Source organism: Morone saxatilis, unplaced genomic scaffold (assembly GCF_004916995.1).
Source record: "Morone saxatilis isolate NCDOM2014 unplaced genomic scaffold, NCSU_SB_2.0 Contig23, whole genome shotgun sequence".
Taxonomy (NCBI): domain Eukaryota; kingdom Metazoa; phylum Chordata; class Actinopteri; family Moronidae; genus Morone; species Morone saxatilis.
In genome coordinates, this window is record NW_023339796.1 from 13280452 (window position 1) to 13302177 (window position 21726).

A 21726-nucleotide genomic window follows, 5' to 3' on the forward strand; every position below is an offset into this window, starting at 1 on the left:
AAGTGTAGAGTAGTATAAACAGAATTGCGTGCACTTTATCTGGCGTGAATAACACTTTGATGTAACCAGTTATATTCGTCACGCGTTTCCTAAAGTATCCTTGGATGGGCAGCGTAACTTGAATAGATGGTAAATGGATCTCAGAAAGCCCTCCAAGGACATTGCTCCATTGTGATAGGAAAGCACTTCAGCCCTTCTGATGAGTTGCATTCACTGTCAAGCTGCCTTATTTCCCCCACCCTCACTTTTCTCATACAGTTACCTTTTCTAAAAGCACTTTACGCTCTTACTCTTTCTGTTTTGCTTTCCTCAAGCAGACATGGAAAGTTATTCTATGTGGCGGCCTACCAGCTCTTCTGTAGCTAAATGACATGCAGCAGGTTGTTAGAAGAGGCAGCTCTAACTGTTCGAACTTCCAACCTCCCACATCACCCATTTTGCAAATTGTAGTTAGGCCCCCTTCTCTCTTGGGAACACAGTGCCTAATGCACCATTACACTGCTATAAATACTCTTTTCCATAGAGCATGCTCACACTTCCATTGTTATGTGATTATTATTTTATTTCCGCCTACTGTCATGGGCCTTTAGTGTACCATTAATGTCCATCATTTTGAGTGGAAGTGGAGTCTTGCTGTTTCAAATGATTATAGACAGTTATAATGTTGTCCCATGTGTCTGATTATTACCAATGTGAAATGTTCACAGTTTGTTTAGCATTTAGATACAGCATCCCTAAGCAGTAATTGTGTTTTGTTCGGTTGTGTTTCACTAATTGCCCCCAGAGCAAAAGTTGTTTTTGATCAATGTGCAGCAGTAATGTATATAGCAGTCTTATCTGTGCAAATGTATGGTTAAAATAAAAGAAATCACTCACTCCCCCAATGTCTCTGTAAACATATGTGCGGGGAGTGATGAGGTCGGAGCCTAGACGCCAAAATCTAATATGTTATATTGCTTTAATAAACATTTCAAACGTGAGTTGGCTGACTGAACTGAAATAATAGTTTAAAGAAATAATTTGTTGCAGTTAATATTTTTCACTGTCATTCTGTCTTCTATTGTTGTTGTAGTCAGTTTTTTAAAGATTTTGATGCTAGTGAAATTAAATGAAGTGAATAATAAAACAAAGGACCATTTGCTCTTAGGGTCTTCTCTTACGAAATCCTAAACTAGACTAATTGCTCGTGTTTGTTTTTTTTGCCTTTCAATGATGTTTCTGTGATCATTAAGTCAGCATTTATCAACAGTTTTTTTTCTATGCGCAAATTCTAATAACATTTACTTTAGAAAGGATTTGCACAATTAGTTTGAGACATTAAGGCATCAGCAACTGCAAATCCAGTGTAAGGTTAAAAGTCTGGTGCTTCATTATGTTCTAGTCAGAGAGTATCCTCTTCAACATTCCCCCTCCTCAGGAGCTGAGGTGACAAATGTTAAATAAAAAAAAAGAAAGAAAGCCAAGGAAACTGTGGCTTTACTCTGGTCATTGACTGTTTACTCACAGATTAGTGTGTGGCACACTCTGTCTGTGTCCGTCCACAAATACAACTATGGTCTTCCAGCGTCACCAAGAACTCCTGCCTGCAGCCCAGTGAGACACATTCACAGCACCAGACTCAGAAGTGTCCCTTTACATAGCCTATTCAAAGTGAAAGCAAGATTTTAATCTTTTTTTTTTGGTTGGGAAAGTGGGAAAATGGATGAATGCAATTCAAGGCTGTGCGTTGTGCCTCCCCTTGTCCTTGTGGAGATGCTTTGGAGGCGGGTCTGTCTTCTTGTCAGAATTATATTGTCTCTGCCTTATTTAGCAAACAGAATCTGTCGCGGTTTAGGATTTTTATTGCCCCTCTAGGTGTTTCAGTGGTCTGTATGTATTACTGTATGTGTGTATGTGGAACAACACGGAGGACATATCCGCTTTTATGAGCAGGTCTGCCCTTGCAGTTAAACCAGCCTATAGCACTTGGTCGTGCACTGCAGCAGTATCTGGTGATACAGACATCTGCCCTGGCAGTTAACTGGCGGCTACCCCTGTAGTTATTATTGTAGTCTGTAAAGGGAACCTATCGTGCTGTCTGGAGACAGCCTCCTTAATAAGACTCTGTGAAGTTCATGTTCCTTTCTCTTAAGTAAAAAGACCTTCTCTTTCTTTCCCGCCTTTTTTTACCTTTCCTCTTTCACCCTGTCCTTGTCTGTTTTTTTTTCCTTTGCAGAGATTCTTGGTAAGGACCACTGGCTCTAAGCTTGTGCTGCCTCTCTACCCTCCTCTTCTCTCTTCCCCTATATCTAGCCCAAAGACAGCTTTGATGTTCAGTGTCTTTACTCTCTGAAGCGAGGCTGTTCTGCCGCAAATGAAACACCCCATATCTTTCCCCTCTCTCTGTCTTTTTTCTTTTTTTAAGCCTGCAGGTGAAAAGAAACCTGCTCTTCATACCCTAGAATATTTTACGTGACAACAGTGTTCAGCCAGCTGTTAGATAGCCAATGTCTCTCTCCGAGTTAAGGTGAAGTTCTCCTTTCGCCCTCATTTTCTGCTTGTGGCTCGATTCTCAGCTTGGCTTGCGATTAACACTAGCAAAGCCAAGGAGAAAGGTAATTAGGAGAAAAGGTTGTTTTCAAGCTCACTTTATTACATTTTCACCTTCAGTGACAGGGGTAATAAAAATAACTTTATACATTAAGGTTAAAATTAGGAGCACAAGACCGGACATTTAACCAAGTTACTCTCAACATCATGTTTCAGTCACATTTTAAAGCACAAAAGACATTATACTTCCCTTACCGTACACAATACCTGAGAAACATACATAACACCCCCCCCCCCCCCCCCCCAAAAAAAAAAAATCCCACCCAACACACAACACACACACCTGTTGTATAACTGCACTAAGTTGTGCACGTAACAGATGAAAGTGGACTGCTGTCTTATGGGGTCTATATGTGCAAGTATGTGTTAGTTTTTCTCTTTTTAATTTTAGGGGTAAAAATCCCCATAAAGATCAAATAGGGCATGATCTGACATGTATGCTTTGGCACGGCTCAGTGGAAGCTGACAGATTTGAAGTTAATTAAAAGTGCTTCTTTGTCTGTTGACTGATACCAGTGCAGCAGGATCTGGATGGTGTGACGGGCGTGGGTGGAGGGCACGGACTGGGCCACACAATGGTGGGCTTTGTAGGTTGCTGTGATGCAGGGAAAGGCTATATGATGTCAGGCAAGTCCTGGCTTCAGTCCATATATTCAAGTCCAATGGTCCTCCTCAGAGCATTTATAACACCTTCGCACAGCTGGATGAGGAGGAGGAAGAGTGGGAAGAGCAGGTGGTGGCAATCTATCCTGCAAAAGGAGCTACAGTACAATGAACTACATTCCTTTGGGAATAATATGGTGGAGAATAATTTGTACTTTGATGGGAGTTATATGTCAAAGGTACTCATACAGTTTGCAGCTGCATTAAAGATTAAATCAACTGGACTAATTCATCAGTAAAAAGTAAAAGAGAGCACATTACAGTAATTTTAGCACCGTTGTGCTTGCTCACTTTCTCCTTAAGAACTCATTAAAAATGTTTTACTAGTTTACAATGCTCTGAATAGTTAAGTACCTGCATGCTACAGCATCAACAGAATTTCTTTTGCCGAGAGTTAGATGAGCAGACCTATACCACTCTCATAGCTGTAAGATATGAAGCTACCACCAGAAGCCAGTTAGATTAGTTTACCATTAAGGACTGGAAACTAGGGTTAACCACAATCATGGCTCATCAGCCTACCAGACTATTTCTTGGCCAGACACAGTAACTTCCTGGAGGCTTGTTGTGACTGATGTTGCCATGACAACTTTTTTTTTTTTCTGTGGGGAATAAGCAGACAACATAACGTGTTAAATAATGAGCTTTAGAGCTGATAGATGGATTAGCTTTTAACAGAGACAGGCTAGCTGTTTCCCCCTTTTTATAGTCCTTGTGATACTGGCTGCTGGCATTAGCTCTATATTTATTGTACATACGTGAGAATAATATCCTCTCATCCTACTATTGGCAATAATACTATAAACTGTTGGAACTATTCCTTTAAATAAAAAACAGTTAAAGAAATATGTGGAGAGGCAGTCTTTTCTTTTTATGGACCAAAGCTTTGGAACAGTTTGCTCATAAAAACAAATTATTGTGATTATGGGCACAATTATGAAGTAGAAAAATATGCTGATCTGTGTCCTGCAATGTGCATGTGTAGTTTCAACAAAGAATGAACAGATTTCCTTTTAACTGTTAAGGATTGATAGAATAAATAGTGGTCTCACTTTACAATAATGATGCCAGCTGTGCAAGTTTAGTAGCTTATGTCTCCTTGTACTATTTGCATAGTGGTTTTGCAGTAATGCAGTAAGACTCCATGCCATCGTGTGCCTGCTTTTGACTGGCATTGGGACTTCAGATAATACCCAGAGGAGCAGCATAGATAACCACAGAGAGAGCCCTTCAGTCCTCCTCTCTGTCTCTTGCTGTCTCTGTCTCTCACCCTCTGTCTTCCTGTCATCTGTGTCTGTAAATTCTCAATCTCTTTTTCTAGTCTCAGCTTCTCCTTCTTCCTCCTTGGTTAACGGGATAACCATCTACCCTTTCAGCAAAAGTCAGTGCCCTATCTGTCTCCCTTTGGCCTCCCTCTCGGCTCTCTTTCTCCCTCCTTCTCCTCTGCCTTCATCTCACTCTGGGAGGATAACATCTAGCCTTTCAGCACAGGCCAGCTCTCTCTAAGGACTGTTTCCAGTTAGGGAGGACAGTGGAGAAGCTTTGTCCTGCTCACTCTGTGGTGCATTTCAGCAGCTCAGGGGAATGGGGAAGTCTGTACCATTTTTTAATATTTGGACAGCACCACAGAGAAGGACATTTAATTGAATGTGTTGGCAAGATGAGATGAGATAAGTTAAATTTGACCCTTGCTTGTTGAAATACTATGTCAGCTCTAGTGGAACTTTACATGGCTGACTATGTTTGCTAATTTGATAGTAATTTGGAGCTTTTTTAAAGGGCAGCAGGTCAAGTTCAGCAATTATTGTCCACTACAGTTTAAACTTTAACACTGAGCTTAAACCATGTGATGGTCATTTAAAAAATGAAAATAAACACAGCAACTGACGCATTGGAAAAAACACAGTCTCTCAAATGTCACACTGCAAGTGCGAAAGTTTTCACGACTGATAACAAGAATAAAGAGTAAAAACAAGAGAAAGTTGGAGGTTGTGACAAAGAAGAATCTCAAAAAGGCATGTGAGAAAATCTCATGTTTGTAAAACTGATAAAAGACTAACAAAATGTGGGGATGAAACACAGAGTTTTAAACTCTGTGTTTAAAGCAAAGCCAGGCAGAAAACGAAGAAATTGTGACAAGCGTCAGGAAAACATCTGAAACCTTGAAGTCGACAGGCACATGAGCACAGAGAGGAAAAAACATTAACACAGTGTATGACAGAGCGAGTGAGTGATGGAAGGAACGAGAGACGGAGGCAGACAGAAAAGAGGACAAGAAGAAGGCGAGAAGCAAATAACTGCTGCACTTCCAAGTTCAGGAGTGCAGATTTGACAAGCATTTAAGTTTTCTTTTTAAAAGTAGAACCTATGAAAAGCCCTCTTTCATGCCCGGACTGAAAGGGGGATTAGACAGAGGCACAGCGAGTGAAAGACACAAACATTCCTTTACACATCTTATGCATTTACCTGTCAGAGCACTGCAATAAAGCTGCTCCCACATGGGCAATATGCCAAGATTTTAAGACCTAAAGGGTTGTCTGTGAAAATCTTAACACCAGAGTGGCTGTGTGTCTTTAAGAGGAATACTTTTAGATTGCAACAAAATAACATTAATATTTCTAGAATGTGTACACACCTCTGATCTTCATTTTCTCTACACTAGTTAAATTTTTGTGTTTAAGAAATTGTACAGTCCTGGAATGTAACGCATATCTTTTGTGTTACATTCTAGTCTGACCTTTTACCATCAAAGTTGTACATGTTTCCAAACTCTTCTGGATGTAATCTCTCCTACAGCTATGGTGAGGAGTAATTTGCTGTGGTTCTCACTGATCTATCTGTGAAGAATGCTTGGATTGTGCTGTGTGGAACATAAATTCTCAAACTGCACATAATCTGTCCACTGTCCCCGTCGGTGTCGAGAGAACTAATGATTTTTTACATCATTAAGCTTGTTCCAGTGCTTGAGGGGTCATTGTATGACCACTCAGCCTTGCAGTGTCACACTAAAAAGTGCTAACCCATGACAAATTCAGAAGTATTTTGAGTTTTGGCTATCAACATTGGAATGTGTGAAAGTTTTTATGTTGTCTTTTTATCTCGTGGTTTGACAGAGATCAAGTTGTTCAGTCTGACCTCCTCCAAATGGACCTTCTTCCAGGAAAGACCTTTATTGTTGATTCCAGTTAAAAATTATTACACCAATGTGAAAGCATTTCTAGGGAGTTCAGCTACTGGACACTTAACTTAACTTATAATAATCTGTTTTATTAATTTTTAGATCTACTTCATACGATTTGTATTTCATTTAATATTTTTTTGCATGGTCATACCACAGTTGGAGCATTTGTATTTAATTAAATATTTAATTTAACCAGTATAAAAGCCATAGTACAGCTTTTTTCCACAGTGAGCATTTTTTCATTTCTATGCATGCTTCACTGATTCCCCTTTTATTTTGAGCTGGTCAGCAAGCCTAGCCTATTGCATGCACTATTCGAAAATTCACAAACCCCTGAATTACAACAGCCTACAATTAAGGCTACCCTGCAGTCATACAGCAAGCAATAGGTGGAAGTCAAACGTTTTGCGCTAAAAGCATGAATAAGGCATCAATTATGTATGTTTTGTACAGCTATTTGCCTAAAATAAACAAATTAAATGAGGGACAAGAAAGACCACTGCCAATCTTGTCATGTCAAGTTTTAGACCTAAGCCTGATCAAAAGGTCACCACCATCTAGGTTGCATGTTTGGAATTAACTGTCTCCGCCAAATAAAAAGCTAGCCAATGTACCCTCAAGCTGAAACTCAAGGAATGGGTAGACGCATTGATAAAGTGATCATAATGTACTGTATGTACTGTGCAATGTAATGCAACTATGTAATGTGTGGTAACATTACGAAGGCTGCCAAAATGATTTGTAATTTGTTGCATAATTGCAATAAGTGTTGCTTTCCCGTGCAAGTGCAGTCAAAAAACATGTTTACATTACAATGCTTTTCTTTGTATCTAAACTAACCTAAATACCAATCTTTACTCCATCATTTTTGGTGCACCACTAACATCCTGAAGGTCAGGTGACTCAGCTTTCCCAAAGCAGCCTTTTTTACAAGCACAGCTGGGGTTTTGTGGTTCTTCAGTCTTTGTGTGTAAATGGTCAAGGCCCATGCTGCTTTACATCAGGCATGAGAAGAGTGTGACATCAGAGATGCTGGCCTACATAGAACAATGATTTGGTGGCCTGGTTTCTGAATCGAACTACCGTGGTGAATAGTGCTCTGTGATGTTTCAAGTAGTGTAATTGTGGTTTGCTGAGAGAACATGCTGGTTGGGAGGCGAAGAGGAAAACGGAGACCACAGACTTAATAGTTCTGACATTCTCTAAGCATCTTCATCTTTGTCTTGACAGTGCTGTTGCTTTCCAGTGGTTTGTGTATGTGTTGAGTGTATTTGTCTTTGTTTGTCTGCCTACCTGCATGCTTATCTAGTAAATATGCTCTACTCTGTTGTCTTGCTGCTCATTGCCACGTGACTTTTATAGTTTCTGTTTGCCTTTTAGTCTCTCAGCCTGGCTGTCAGTTAGCCGTGCTTTTCTGTCACAGTGACTAAGAGAGGCCTGAAGTGTTAGCCTGTCCTGACCTGACTTCAAAATAGACAGCTTGGCACGCATGCCTTGCACACACAACATCTCCAAAACAGGGCTTTCCTTGTACAGCGTTAGTTCCCATGTCAGGCTCTCGTTTAGATCAGGCTTTTAATATGACTCACTGGTTATGAGACTTATGAGTGATCGTTTGAGAACAATCATTGAAGCCCACAGACATTGCCATAATGCGCCTGATTGTCAGTTAACGGTAACACACACACACACACACACACACTGGAATATACAGCTCTGTCTTTTGCTTCACTGATTAAAGTGCTGCTGTTAGTACTTTGCTGATTAATGAGAGCTTAACTACATGGTTTATTTTATAAATAATGCCTAAATGTACATAAAAGCAACCTCGCTACATAACCAGTAAGTTGGGCAATTGAATTCCCATCGCACCAATAATGCCACCAAATTACAGTTGATGATACAATTTATCTTGATTTATATTATATGTTGACAAATGACATAAAATAATACAGATAAGAGAGAAATCCCCCTAAGGTGAAGATTATTGTCTAACCCCAGTCGTAAATAAAATATGCCAGTGTTTGAGGATCTGGGCAAGTGTGGATTTGCTCTTTGGAAGCCCAAATTCGCTGGCCAGATTCCCAGCCAGAGGCGAAGGAAGGAAAGGGGGAAGAGAGTGTGAGGGGGAGGAAGGAGGGGAGAGATGAGTGAACTAAGCAAAGAACTGAGAGACTTGTCTGTCTTTTGATGTGATGACTGAGGCAGGGAGTATCAGTGATATTTTCTCCAAGCACTGATCTATAATCAGATCACCCAACATTTAACACTTATCTGACTCATTATTAAGGATTTAAGAAGATCTGATTGGGAATTCGTCAACCTTTCTGTCTGGCTTTGAGAACGGTTGGGTGGGAGTGGCAGGGGTGTGTGCTTGTGGGTTAAAAGCTGATGATTGATGGCTTTTTGTGAAGGCCTTTGTACTGTGGCAGCAGAGAGAAAAGAGCCGGATTAAATAAAAGAATTACATTCAAGACTTCCATCATGCGTCGTTTGTGTTCTATTAAAAGTGGATTTCTGTTCATTTCTATCCAAAGAATGAGAGTGAGAGAACAGACTGTTCATTCTTTCTTTGGAGTAGAAGCTGGAAGCATCGATTTGAAGTGACAGCATGTAATTGCAGGAGGTCTAAGTGGTTTAATTATTATTATTATTTAGCAATCCATATTACCTCTTCATAAAGAAGTAATTTCTGCATTCATAGTAAGTCTCTCACTTGACATTTTGCTGGATGTACATGAGATTCAAAGACAATAATATAATTTTGCACGAGTGCCAAAATACAGTGTTCTGTATATTGTTTACTGTGCAATTTTAAGAACTCAGAGTGTGAGAAAGAGGGTGAGAACAAAGAGGTGAGCTTGGGAGAGTCAAAGGTCTTGGCAGGGAACAGCGGTGTCTGAAACTCCCATGCAATATGCTGCTGAGAAGATTAGCAGATGAATCATTTATCAACTGGCAGAAAATTGTTAAATTGTAATTATTTATAACCAGTTGTTTATTCATCTGAATGAATGTTGAACATTTGATGTTTAAGGCTTCAAAGACACTTGCATGCTTTTCTCTGTTTTGTGTCTTTTGTGTCAATACTTTTGTGGCTGTATTTGGCTGACATTATGACAGGGCTTGGTGGGTAATTTTGGATTTTTGGGGATTTGTTACAATTTAATGGAGGAAATAATTGAGTCATAAAATCCTATTCATGAAACCTGCAATAACATTTTTTTTGGCCAATTGGGTGCTGTAGAAATGTGCTGTAAACACAGCACTGACATACAGTACCTAAGTTGATAATGTGAATTTGTTAGCAAAGGTATTGCCTATTTAAACATCCACAATTGTCCATCTGACAAACTCCTTTTAGTGCTGTGCTTTTGTCTTTACCAACTCCTGAGGGGAATATTTGGCTCTCTTGTTCTTCAGTTTCTAACGTTCCCTATTTGGTGCTGGACAGGTAATGCACAGTGACTTTAGAGCTTTTTTGCAGTTTTTGAAAAGCCTATTTTATTATTTTGAAAAAACCTATTTTATTTGTTAAAAAAAAACAATTTCATTATTTTTGAAAAACCTATTTTATTATTTTTGGAATTGTCCATGGTTTGATTCAATATAGCTTGTTTACTCTGGTTCCACCTTGATAATGTAACTTGCATATTGTCTCCCCTTCACTCCACTACTCATGCATACACACTACACACAGCCTGCCTTGCACTCCCTGTTCTCTACCCACATAACCCCAGACACACCTGGCGGAGATCTGTGCTCTACTCAGTACACTCTTCTAGTTTATAATGAAAACAATAGCTGAAGGTCTAAAAATCATTTGATTCCTGACCATTTTCCCTTCCTCACTTTCCCAACTTTATTTGCTCTCCATCTTTCTAAGTGTATTGCTGTTTCCTTTGTGAAAACTTTTCATCCTCTGCTGTATCCCCACATTGCAGCAGCTTTTTTATGTGCTCACCATCCCATTTTTCTCCTGCATGCATCTCTCTCAGCTGCATCACCCACCACCCTCTGTGTCCATGCCTCTGACTCAGACCTGGCTGAATGTGTTCTAGCTCTTGTTGCTTTGACAGGTCCTCACAACAGCAGGTCAGCTTTTATCTGTCAGCCTCTCCACTTCTGAGCAGCACAGAACAGAGGGGAACTGGCTGCTTTGTTTGTTCTTTCACCATCAGGAGACAGCACTGCCACAAAGGGAAGCTTGCAAGTTTATAAGAGTCAAGCCGTGAGCTGTCTCTCACACACAAGCACAAATACCTGTGAACGTACACATACTGTATATGCTACAGTCTGCTAGCTCTCCCTTTCTTTGTCTGTCTTGCCTCTTTTACACATGCAATTAAATGTAGTGGCGATTTTTCATTTATGAAGAGTTTTTTCCACATATGTTTCTCTGTTAAAATGCCTACTCAGGACCCTGTAACATTACTGAACTCTTTACTATAAGCAGCTGTTAATGGATAGAGCATGAAAATAGTGCCCCTTGCTGACATATTTATCACTTTTCATGTGAAAGTAAATTAGAGTTATTAAGCCAGTATAAAAATTACATATAGTTAATCAAGCGTGTTTCTAGACCTTGTGCTCTTAAAGCTGCATTCATTTATTTTATTGGTCACTTGGGGGCAGCACAACACGCTTCAAACACAATATTAACATATTTTCACCTAATGTTGGCAAACATTTCACCAACAGTTGCCTATTTACAGCAGTGTGGGGTCTCTGACCACCTGATGAATGTAAGACCAATATTCACCCTCTTTTTTAGCTCTGTTCTCTTCTATACCAAAACCTGATGAGAAATATGTATTTCTAATATATATTAGATGCTAAATGCTCCACTATGTTCATCAGCTAATCACAAATCTGAGGTTTGGTGCTAGGCAGGTAGGGTACAGTGGGTTTTATCTGAACTTGGAGGTGGGGGGCATCACTCTTTCTCACATTAAACCTAGTCATTTCATACAGTGTTAATATAAAAATATAAATTAGTCCAGCTTTAAAGATCAACAGAACATTAGTCAAATTACCCTTAATTCTTTATGCCAACCGCTTTTGTTGGTTAAAATTCTCAATTAGTGACTTTGGTCTTGTCCATTTGTGTTAAATAGGCAACATAATCCGATGTCATACATAGTCACTGATGATAAAATGCATTACAGACTCAATGTGGAGCTTTGACAAAATAGTGGAGGGCTGAATGGGGGCCCCATTTTCCAATCACCACGAATGTTCAGCAATGAAGCCAGAGAGATAAACATTCAACAGCAAAAATAAATTCATCAAGAACTAAATGACTGACAATGCTCTCCTTTTACGTACTTTTTTTCCAAACTCTTCCTGTTGCTTCTTGCAACCAAATCTATCCTGATCGGTCTTGTGCTGTGTGAAAACACAGAACTGATCCTGTTTGAAAAACTATGAAGGCCCAAAAAGTCTTATGGATGGTTTGAAGCTGGCAATGTTACAGGTTTATTGTGTGAAAAGAGCTTCTGTTATTCCTTCCTCACCTCCCTCATTGTGAAGATTTTTTTCTCAAGGTTCTAGACTTTATTGCTTATACAGGAAGCAGTAGCATCAGTCTTCTTTCATCAGCATCATGTGACAGGATGTTCTGTGTCTGATGTGTGTCAACTGTTGACACTTCCTGTCAAAGACCTTTGCTAGATCATCAGTGGAAACTCACCCACACACACACACACACACTCCCAAACAACACACGCATTCCTCTAGACACAGAAATGAGGTCAGCTCTCTGCAGCCTGTAGTTACTTCTTTTATTTTGAAATGGTCTACGATACAGTATGTCTCAGATATGGCTCAGATAAACATCAACAGGATAACTTTCTTTAGAATAACTTTTTCTCTGACTTTTTCCATTCCCTGTCGTCCTTATTTTTTTTCCCACACGCACAGACACAGACATTGAGAATCAGTAAGCAAGTCAACACAGACAAGATCAAGTTAAGGCATGTCTGTAAGAGGCACGAGAAGGCTGTGTTATAGGGTGTAACTGGGGCAGTGTGTGTTTGCACTGTTTGTACAGTATATTGCTGGATGTGTTATTTTTGTTAATTCTGAGAAATTACATTCTCCTGCATTCCAGGTCAGTCCAATTTAATCTCAGTTAACACTCACAGTGAAGAAAAAGAAATTGTGGGAATGGATGAAGAGTGAAGATGACACTAAAGAAGGCAGGACATGGCTGGGCAAGTTGGCAGGCTGGTTGGAAAGCTACAACAGCACATCAGTACTGTGACTGTACCTGCTAAGTGAATGGGACAGGCTGCTGCCACCATTTGAAGCAGTTGGCACTCACGCTCTTTGGTTATTCATTGGCCTCTGGGATTTGTGTGTCTGCCCGTGTTGGGGCTGTGTGTGTGTGTGTGTGTGTGGGTAAAGCAAAAACCCGGACGGAGACAGAGCGAACAGGACAAAGAGCAAATGTGTGCGCATTTGTGTGTGCGTGTTACTCTGTGCCTTTCTTATCAGAGCGGGCAGTCAAGCATGTTTCTACACCAACTTTATTACAAAACCTGTTGTAATCCATTGTGTTCCTTATAAATCACTGCTCCTGTTAGAGGGTTGCAACAGGATCGGGATCCTGCAGGTTCTGTCCGACCCAGCGTGCATGTTGCACTCATGTAATGTCATACATTTTCTTCCACGTAACTCCAAACAAGCTACAAAATATAGTTTCAGTTTAGCTCCTCACTCTTGTTCCCCTGCTCACATTCTCTCTGTTTTCTCACATTAGAAATTGCCATCCCTAATCCATTTTGATCTGTAAACAATAACACTATCACTGTTGTTCTCCAGTCTGATGTCCCAGCATCTGGTTCACATCTGTTGCTGTGGGAGATGATATAAACTCAGAAATCAGAAAAACAGGGACACAATCCATAATGATTTTACTCACTCTTAGGTCCCACTTCCTCACACTGAGGAGGATTTACTTTGACATGTGAGAAGGATTTTTTTTTTAATCACAGCAGGAGCTATTTAGCTCTAACCAAGTAATCTACTCCCCACAGCCTACATCATTACATTATTGCATTAGTTCTACCTCCTGTTGTCTAAATGAGTAGCTGGTCAAACTTTCCCCATTCCATTAAAATGAATATGATTCAAGGCAAGTGAATAAAAGAGCATCTGTTTAGTGTGGAGAGCAGTTTCATGACTTCGTTGTGATGTACATATACATGAATAGCTCCCTGATCAGCCAGCAGTGCAGGTATAGCCAGATAGCTTGAGGAAAAAGCAGCATGGAGATCAGCCCTCCGGTAATGTGTTATTAATGTGTGGCCGCCACCTTGTCTGGCTCAAGGAAGCTATTTATGTGACTTTCTGCAGGTCTCAAATTACCAGATGGGTGAGGGTCTAGGGTCTAGACTAAGGCCTGGATCGTCCATACAGTGTTCTGTGGGGTACAAAGAAAGATGGACATATAGACGACAACCTACCAGCGAACAGGAATGCTGGGTGGTAGCTGTTAGACAGAGAACGTAGAAGTGTTTGTATTAAGCATTTGTCTGGTTGGTATGTGAAATTTCAGTGTCAGTTGGTGGATCAGACATGTAAACCTCTGTTGCCAAATAGTCCTGTTATTTTTTATCTATTTAACCCTAATCCACTGTTCAAGTGTGAGTGTGGGTGTGTGCGCATGTGTGTGATTCCTGGTCTTCCATGGGTGTTTTCCTTGGCATACACACACACACACACTCTCTCTCTCTCTTTCGCTCTCACCAACGACTGGATTAGGCTGCTAATCCTACTGCTGCTGATCCCACACACACACACACATAGTGTGCAGTGCATAGTGGTTTAAAACAGTGTCAGTTATGCAATGGCAATCATTACCAGGAGCCCTTCCGTTATGTGTGTTCGCAAATCAGTATGGTTGCTGTCATGCCATGACAAATATGCTTCAGAAGAAAATGAAGGACATTTACCAGCTGTTCAAGTGTAATGTATCTTGAATTCCTTTGGTTCCCTTTATTCTAGATAGGTTCATGGTGAAGTCTAGCATTAATTCCCATCTCCTTCACTAATACTAATATGTGAACATACCATTGGTCTAATTTTACTTACTCATTCTGTAGTCTATTATACTCACTAATCTGGTTCCAACAATGATGGGCAGTCGGTGGTGATATATATGTAACCCCGGGCTTGCTCATCTTCACTTTATGAAACTGGCATTAGTAAGAAATAATAATAAAAATAAATAAGAATATTAATGTCAATTACACATAGGATGTAAATATCCAAAGCACAAAAATTTGAAGATTAACATAATGACATATAACACTACTTCAACTAAAATGAGGTTTAAAGCAACTTAACTTGATGATGTGTCTTTTTATGTGCTTGATTTAAAAAAGCATCAAATGAGAAGGAGCTATTAGGGCACACGCTCAGTCTGATTAGATGACTTGATTATTGTGCTCTTGCGTATTTGCTGAACAATATCAAACTGCATCCATGAACTTAGTTAACTCCAGGTAACATGCACCTTTTTTTATCCTGGAAAATATGAATAAATCATAAATGTTTATGTTTACACGTATAAATGGTGGTATATCACAAGCCTCTGTCTCCTTATGTCTTATTTAAGAACAGGCCGCACATGATGGTCAGAGTGTAAAATGCAGATGAGCAGATGCCACAGGAAAGTCATAGGTTCCCATGGGTCAATGTTTACAGTCTAGACAATGTTTACATCTAGACAGTTACACCTAGGGGAATTTTGTCTGAGTCTGTAAAAAATGTAATGTGAATGCTGACAGCAAAAAAAATAACTTTAAGCATTGCTGAAATTGCAGAAATATTTTGCCTGAAAAATCTCAAAGCAGAATCACTCTGCACTTCAGAATAATCAGGAGTCGAACCAATGTCCCCTGCAGTGTATAAAACCCATAGATGTGGAACATTTCAACACGTCTAAGAACGATGTCAGATGTCAATCTAGCTCAAAGGAGTTGTGACACAATTTCCTTTAAGCTTTCCATCATCAGGGTTTGAACTACTGACCAAGAAGTTTCCACAGAATGCAGCAACTTGGGCCCTGAACTCTAACCACTCCACTACTACATCACCCTGCTAGGACTAGAAGCATTAAAGTGAAACCCAATAAACCATATATTATTGTATGTAGGAACTGAAACAGCTCATGTTTGGAGATATTTTTTTCTCAAAGTTATAGGGAAGGAATCAAATTGCACACCATGTGGTTATGGGTCATGCACTTTAACTATTCTTCCAGTGAACAGCACAGCATGTCTGAAATAACTGCTACTGTTGAAAAGATCTTAATAGTGACAGACCAGTTATTAACTCCTGCAAGTGTAATACATTATTAAATCAAAGGTAGCTGAAGGTTTGAAATAGGACTGCTCCACTTCACTGAATGCACTGATGAACAGTTCAGTTCTAGCAGTAGTTGTAGTAGTGGTAGCAGTAACAGTAATAGAACTAGTTGTAGCAGTAACAGTATAGAGTAGCAGTACTAGCAGTAGTACTAGTTAAGGCTTCTAATTGTAGCCACAGTTGTTATTCGAACTGCCAACTTTGTGGTCATGTGTGCTGCCATTTACTTCCCTTGCTAAAATGTGTTGAAAAAACCTTAATATTGTAGTATAAGTACAAGAGGTAGAAAAAAGTTGAATACAAGCACCACAGGTTCTTAACATTCTGGCATTTAAACGGTTTCTGTGGCTGAAAGCATGCAGGAGTAGTAGTCAATAGAAAAACGTAAAAAAATGGAAAAATGATAAAGACTACAACATTCAGTAGTAGAGTATGAATGCAGAGTATGAATGCTTCAGCATGAAGCACTGCATGAACACTTACAAAATATGCACTTTATTTAAAGGCAAACAAAGCTGTAACTATCCCATGACCCAAGGACAAAGAAAAACAAGGTTTAGAATAAGCTGTGCACAACTGGGGGCATGTCCAAAATCCTCCATGTACATATTGAATAGTCAAAGTTGGAATTGCCCAGCTTGAACTAGCGTATCTCAAACCTGCACAGCTTAACATATTCTGAATTGATGGAACTATTGTAGCATCAATACTTGCCATAGATGTGAAATAAACTGCAACAATGGCAGTAGATTGTGTTGTGAGACACAAGTGTTTCTTTTTTTATTATCTTTTTCGTACCCAGGGAATAGAAATAAGCAAACATACACTACATAGTGGCACAGTGATGGTAGCATAACTGGACAAGACCAGCGCTTGGACTTTTTTGTTTTGTTCACAGACTCCCAGACAAATGACGCAGACACATGGGCTTTGACTCATTCTTAATTTCCTGTTGCCCTCTCTTCTCTGTGTTTCCCACCATCTCTAAAAGCCTCTGACTGTCAGTCTCTCCCATGCTTTATCACAGTGTGCACAACCTTATTCTGCCTTCCCAGATTGCTGTTTAATAGGAGCCTTCCTCCCTGGTGAACAGTGATAAGCTAATGGTTAGGGAATTGCTCACCGTTTAGCAGCCGTGTCTGTCAAAAGGAAAATGGAAAAGAAGTGATGGAGGACTCTTATGGGGTTAAAGTGAACAGTTAGTTTTCCTAATTTTCCATTCACTCATAGATTAATGTTTGGGTGGGCGGGTGGTTCATGCATGTGTGTAATTTTAGGAGTGGCCAGATAATTGGCTTCCTACCCCTGTGCTGATTGGCCTCACAGAAGGTGGCTGATTAATGCAGAAAACCTAGTCTGTCAATTCAAATATATTTGAATAGATCATTTAATATTGTGCAAATCTGATTCATGTGTGGTTTTTGTTTCATCTATGCGTGCCAACTGTGCAATCAGTTTAAACTCTGAACTGAACTGTATAATTGTTGTTGTGACCGTGTTTTTCAACTTTATCATGCATTCCATGAAGTTTATTCAGATTGCAGGAACAATTCGGGAACAACAGAGGCAGGAAATGGTGAGGACAGGTTGGAATTTTCTTAATGCTAGAGTAAATCTCTAATGTATGTGGAGTGGTCTTTGGTGGTATCCAATAAAAACATGATTTTTTTTTGTCAACTCTAAGTGCAGAAAATGAGATGTGTCTTGTATTATAAGCATAGAAACGGTACGTCTCAGGCATTAGCATTAGCTGCCCTCTCTGTTGTGGCCCTTTAGATGCCACTGTCGGGAGCTTCCCACTAACATAGCTCCTCTCCAGACTGAGCTGTCCTCCTCTGCTGATTACTCTAGTATCCTCTGGCTATGAGACTAAAAGTGTGTGTCTGTGTGTGTGTGAGCGAGAGAGAGAGAGAGGGAGATAATGAAAGACTGCAAGTGTAAAAGCAGGAGAGCCATTCCTGGTTGTTAAGGATACATTTCCTCTACACTTTGATCGAGAGTGGCTTACTGTCGCTCTCACCCAAATAGACACACACACACAAACACACACTGGCTTACTCTAGCTTACTGAGTCAAATGGAAGAGACTACTCTGTTTGTAACATTAGCCAACTGTTAGGTTACCCAACTGGAAATGTAATGCTCTGTTACAGGTGACCTTTCCTTCTCTGTTACGGATATCTGTCCAGGAGTGTGTGTGTATGTGTGTGTATTTAAAACTGTGGGTGGGTGTGTGTCCAGTATGCAGATGTTGTGAGTGTATACTAAAAATTCACTCTCTGAAGAGGCTGTTTCTGGCTGCCTGCATCTGGAAGCCTCACACCTCGCGTCCATATGTGTGAGTGCATTGTGTTTTGTTCTTTGCACAGATGTCCTTCAAATGGCATGCAGCAAGCAGATTGCAATGGAGGAAATGGCCACAGGCCCATAATACACATTCACACTAAAACCAGTCCAGGCATTTAAATGGCCGTCCCAGGGGCTGACAGATTGCAGCTGACCCCTGATAACACTGTATGCAGTTCCTCCATCAAGCTTCCCTCTCACTGTTCCCATCCTCCCTCCTTTTTTTCTTCTCTGCTTCTTTGCGGTCTCATCTTCACTTTCTCATTCAATTTATTTTTCCTCTCACACAGACTTGCATACATACAAGTGCCCTCCTCCAAGTCCAAATTCTCTCCCTTGGTGTCTGTGGATTGTGAGTCACACCAGGACCAGTGAGAGGGGGCTGAGAGATGCTCAATGTCACCTCCTCCTCCGATCTGTCCTCTGCTTTCATGTTCGAAGAGGAAAATTGCCTTTAATTGCTCCACTTTAGAGTTGTCCTGGATGAGACAGTTACAGAAACTTGGTTGACACATAATCAGTGAAGTGAATGGTTTCTTGTCATACACAAACTGACTGTAAAATACAGCTGGAAATTGCAGACTGATTAGGGGGGGTTACACAGTGATTAACTCCTACTACAACTACAGTAAATGGAGGTGAAACAGTAGCTTGTAATCATTGAGCCAGTGCAAATCATTCGCTGTAACGATGAAAAGGATGGTAGGATCAATCTTATCGATGGCAGAAGCCTGCCTATAGACTTGCCCTCAGCTGAAACTTTGCCATGTGCATCTTAATGACAGCCTGAGCGACATTAAATCTTTAATCCTGTATTTAAGTGTGTTTACTGCATTTGGGTATGCTGTTGTGCAACATTTCATGATCAGCATTTTAAGGCTTGTCACAATATCAGAATGTGTAAGCTATAAAGCTTTGAAGATTAGACTGAGGCTTAAAACTTACTATTGGACTTATTTTAAGCTTAGTATCAGACTTGTTATTAAACTTCAGTCTTGAATAGGACAAAGAGTTAGATACCCATCAAACACAGTAAGTGGCCATAAATATCAATTTAATTACAACAGCAAAAAAGTCATAATTGTTACGTTTAGGACCTGCTTGCATGTGTGGGTGGGTCTGTATGTGTGTGTGTGTGTGTGTGTCCATCTCTGGGTTTGTGTGCAAATTTGAGTACACCCGTGCAGTAACAGACTGAACAAGACAATGCAAGCAGGGAAGAGAAAAAACGGGAAGGAATGTCTGGTGAGATGGGAATTACAAAGAGGCAGTCACTGCTGGGCCTTTGGGTGGGAAGGTAAACTCAGTGAGATTCAGTTAGGTGCCTCTTGCATGGAGGGAGTAATATAATCAGAATGGAAATTTTACAACCTGCACTCTATCTATAAACAGTGATTAACACAAAGTGCAACCAGTGGCACTAATATCAAATAACAATGGAGATGCTGCAATACAGACTCTGGACTAGTATCCCACATAAACAACAGCACAGGGGCAAACATATATATATATATATATATATATATATATATATATATATATCAATATTTGATTGGAAATAATGCCTCAAAATAAATATATTTGGACTCATTACTCAACATTACATGTGGAAGGTCATAAGATCATTAAATTATATGTGTTCATTTCTGTTTTTCTGAACACATTACTTTTATTTTTATTTTTAATTAATCTCAATGAATATGTTAAATTGACAGTATTTGACACCAAACTTTTTAACCACCCCACTCGAACCGCCCCTGAGCACTAGATCTTTTTTGTATGTTTGTCTGTGTGCTATTGTCTGTGGGTGCATCAGAAGCTTTAATAAATATATTTTTTTTTTATATAAAAATGTTTGACAAGAAATTAGCATTCTGTTGTCTATTGTCTTTAGAAGTCTGACAGAATAATCAAAAACCTTCATTCTTTCCTCTTTCTACCAGAAATATCTCAGTGTGATTTGTTGTGCCTTATTGTACAGGGCGTCCTTGTTCTGTTTTTATTGTCGTGTGCTTGTGTGTCTCACTGCAGATTCATATTTAAGTGTGGGTGTGTGTGTGTGCGACACACGCTTGTGTCTGGAAATAGGTAGAGGAATTTTTCATTGCCAGTCAAAGGGTTGCATCATACATGATCTGCTCTCTTGCAAATAAACATCACCCACATACATTTTGTTCACCTTTTGCATTAATGTGGATGATGTTATTTCCATCTTACGCATTTTGTTCTGATTTCAGCTGCAGCTTGACTGCCATTTTAACCAACTTTGACAGTCCCTGTTTAAATCCTCTCATATGGTATTTGGTTGTGTGTGTGTTTACTCATTCACAAAGCATGTACTTATGGATCCTTTCTACTTCGTTGGTTTCCTGAGTTGACGTTTCTGTGTCTGTGTGTGCGTGTGCACATGTTTTCAAACGCGTGTCAGGAGTGCTCATTAAAATTGTGCAGGAGCTGATGCTGTACTCCTGCTCCACTGCTCGCATTTTGACAGAGTTTTTCACATATTGCCAGGTAATCAGGCTGGCGAACGAACATACAGCCCTGCATCTGCGACTGCCAACAAGCTGGGTTTGAGGTCGTAAAAACAGCCACTGCAACTAATTCATCCTGTCATGTTCATGTTCACTGTATTTTATATAGCAGCAACATAAAAACTATTAATCTCAGTTTTGTTGAGTGCTGACTGAATTGATGGAACCTGTTAATGCTAATGCCTTGTTTGTTGTCCCACTTCTTCTCCTTTTCTCCTCTGTGTTCTCCTTTCTCTATCTCTGCCCCTTTCTTCCTCCACCCCTCTACCATCCTTTCTTCTCCTCTGTCTCCACCTGTCTTCCTGTTAGGGGAGCACCTGCGCATCTGTCCCCAGGGTTACACCTGCTGTACCAGTGACATGGAGGACAAGCTGGCCATTCTGAGCCGCAGGGAGATGGAGGGACTACTCAAAGAAGCTGGCCGGTCTTTACAGACCTCACTCACTGGACAGTACAAGGCCTTCGATGGTGAGTTTGTGTGCTCACAATAAGTGAGTGAGTGAGTGAGAATGAGATAAGAGAACAAACATGAATAGCTGGGTGTATGTGTGTGTGTCTGTGTACTGTAGTTTTTCAACAGTAATCAGCACTCATATACAAGGACCCAGTTTTGAGTGTTTTTTTGTCAGTTTTGATAGTAAATAGTTTTCACTTCACATTTTTGCTCTGGACATACCCAGCCTACACACAAATGCAGACACACAAAGTCTGACAATAAGTGAAAGAGACAAGTTAAAGGTCTTGTATTATACAGTCTGCAGATTGATGCAGAGCATTGATCTACTGTCAAGCTTCAACAGGGGAAGATGGTAATGCCTTGCAGTGTTGTTGTCAGAGTGCCAAGTTGTTTTATTTTTGAATTTTTGAACCAAGTCAGATCCACAAAAAAATTGAAAACAATAAAATGATTAGATTTGGGGGCATTGTGAAGCTGAGGGGTTAAAAATGCTAACCATGTAATCACAATGTCCCAAGTCAGGGTTCCCTGTTGCAAGTCATCTCTCTCTGTCTGTCTCTACTTGAATTTCCCTCGGGATAA

General features: G+C 40.0%; 1 protein-coding gene across 1 annotated transcript in view; it reads left to right on the top strand.

Moving 5' to 3' along the window:
- gpc1b (glypican 1b) overlaps window positions 1-21726 on the top strand; it is a 62422-nt gene that overhangs the window by 14099 nt on the left and 26597 nt on the right. The window contains exon 2 of the mRNA XM_035669979.1: window positions 20997-21155. Coding sequence (XP_035525872.1) covers window positions 20997-21155 — 159 coding nt within the window. The remainder of the gene's footprint in view (window positions 1-20996; window positions 21156-21726) is intronic.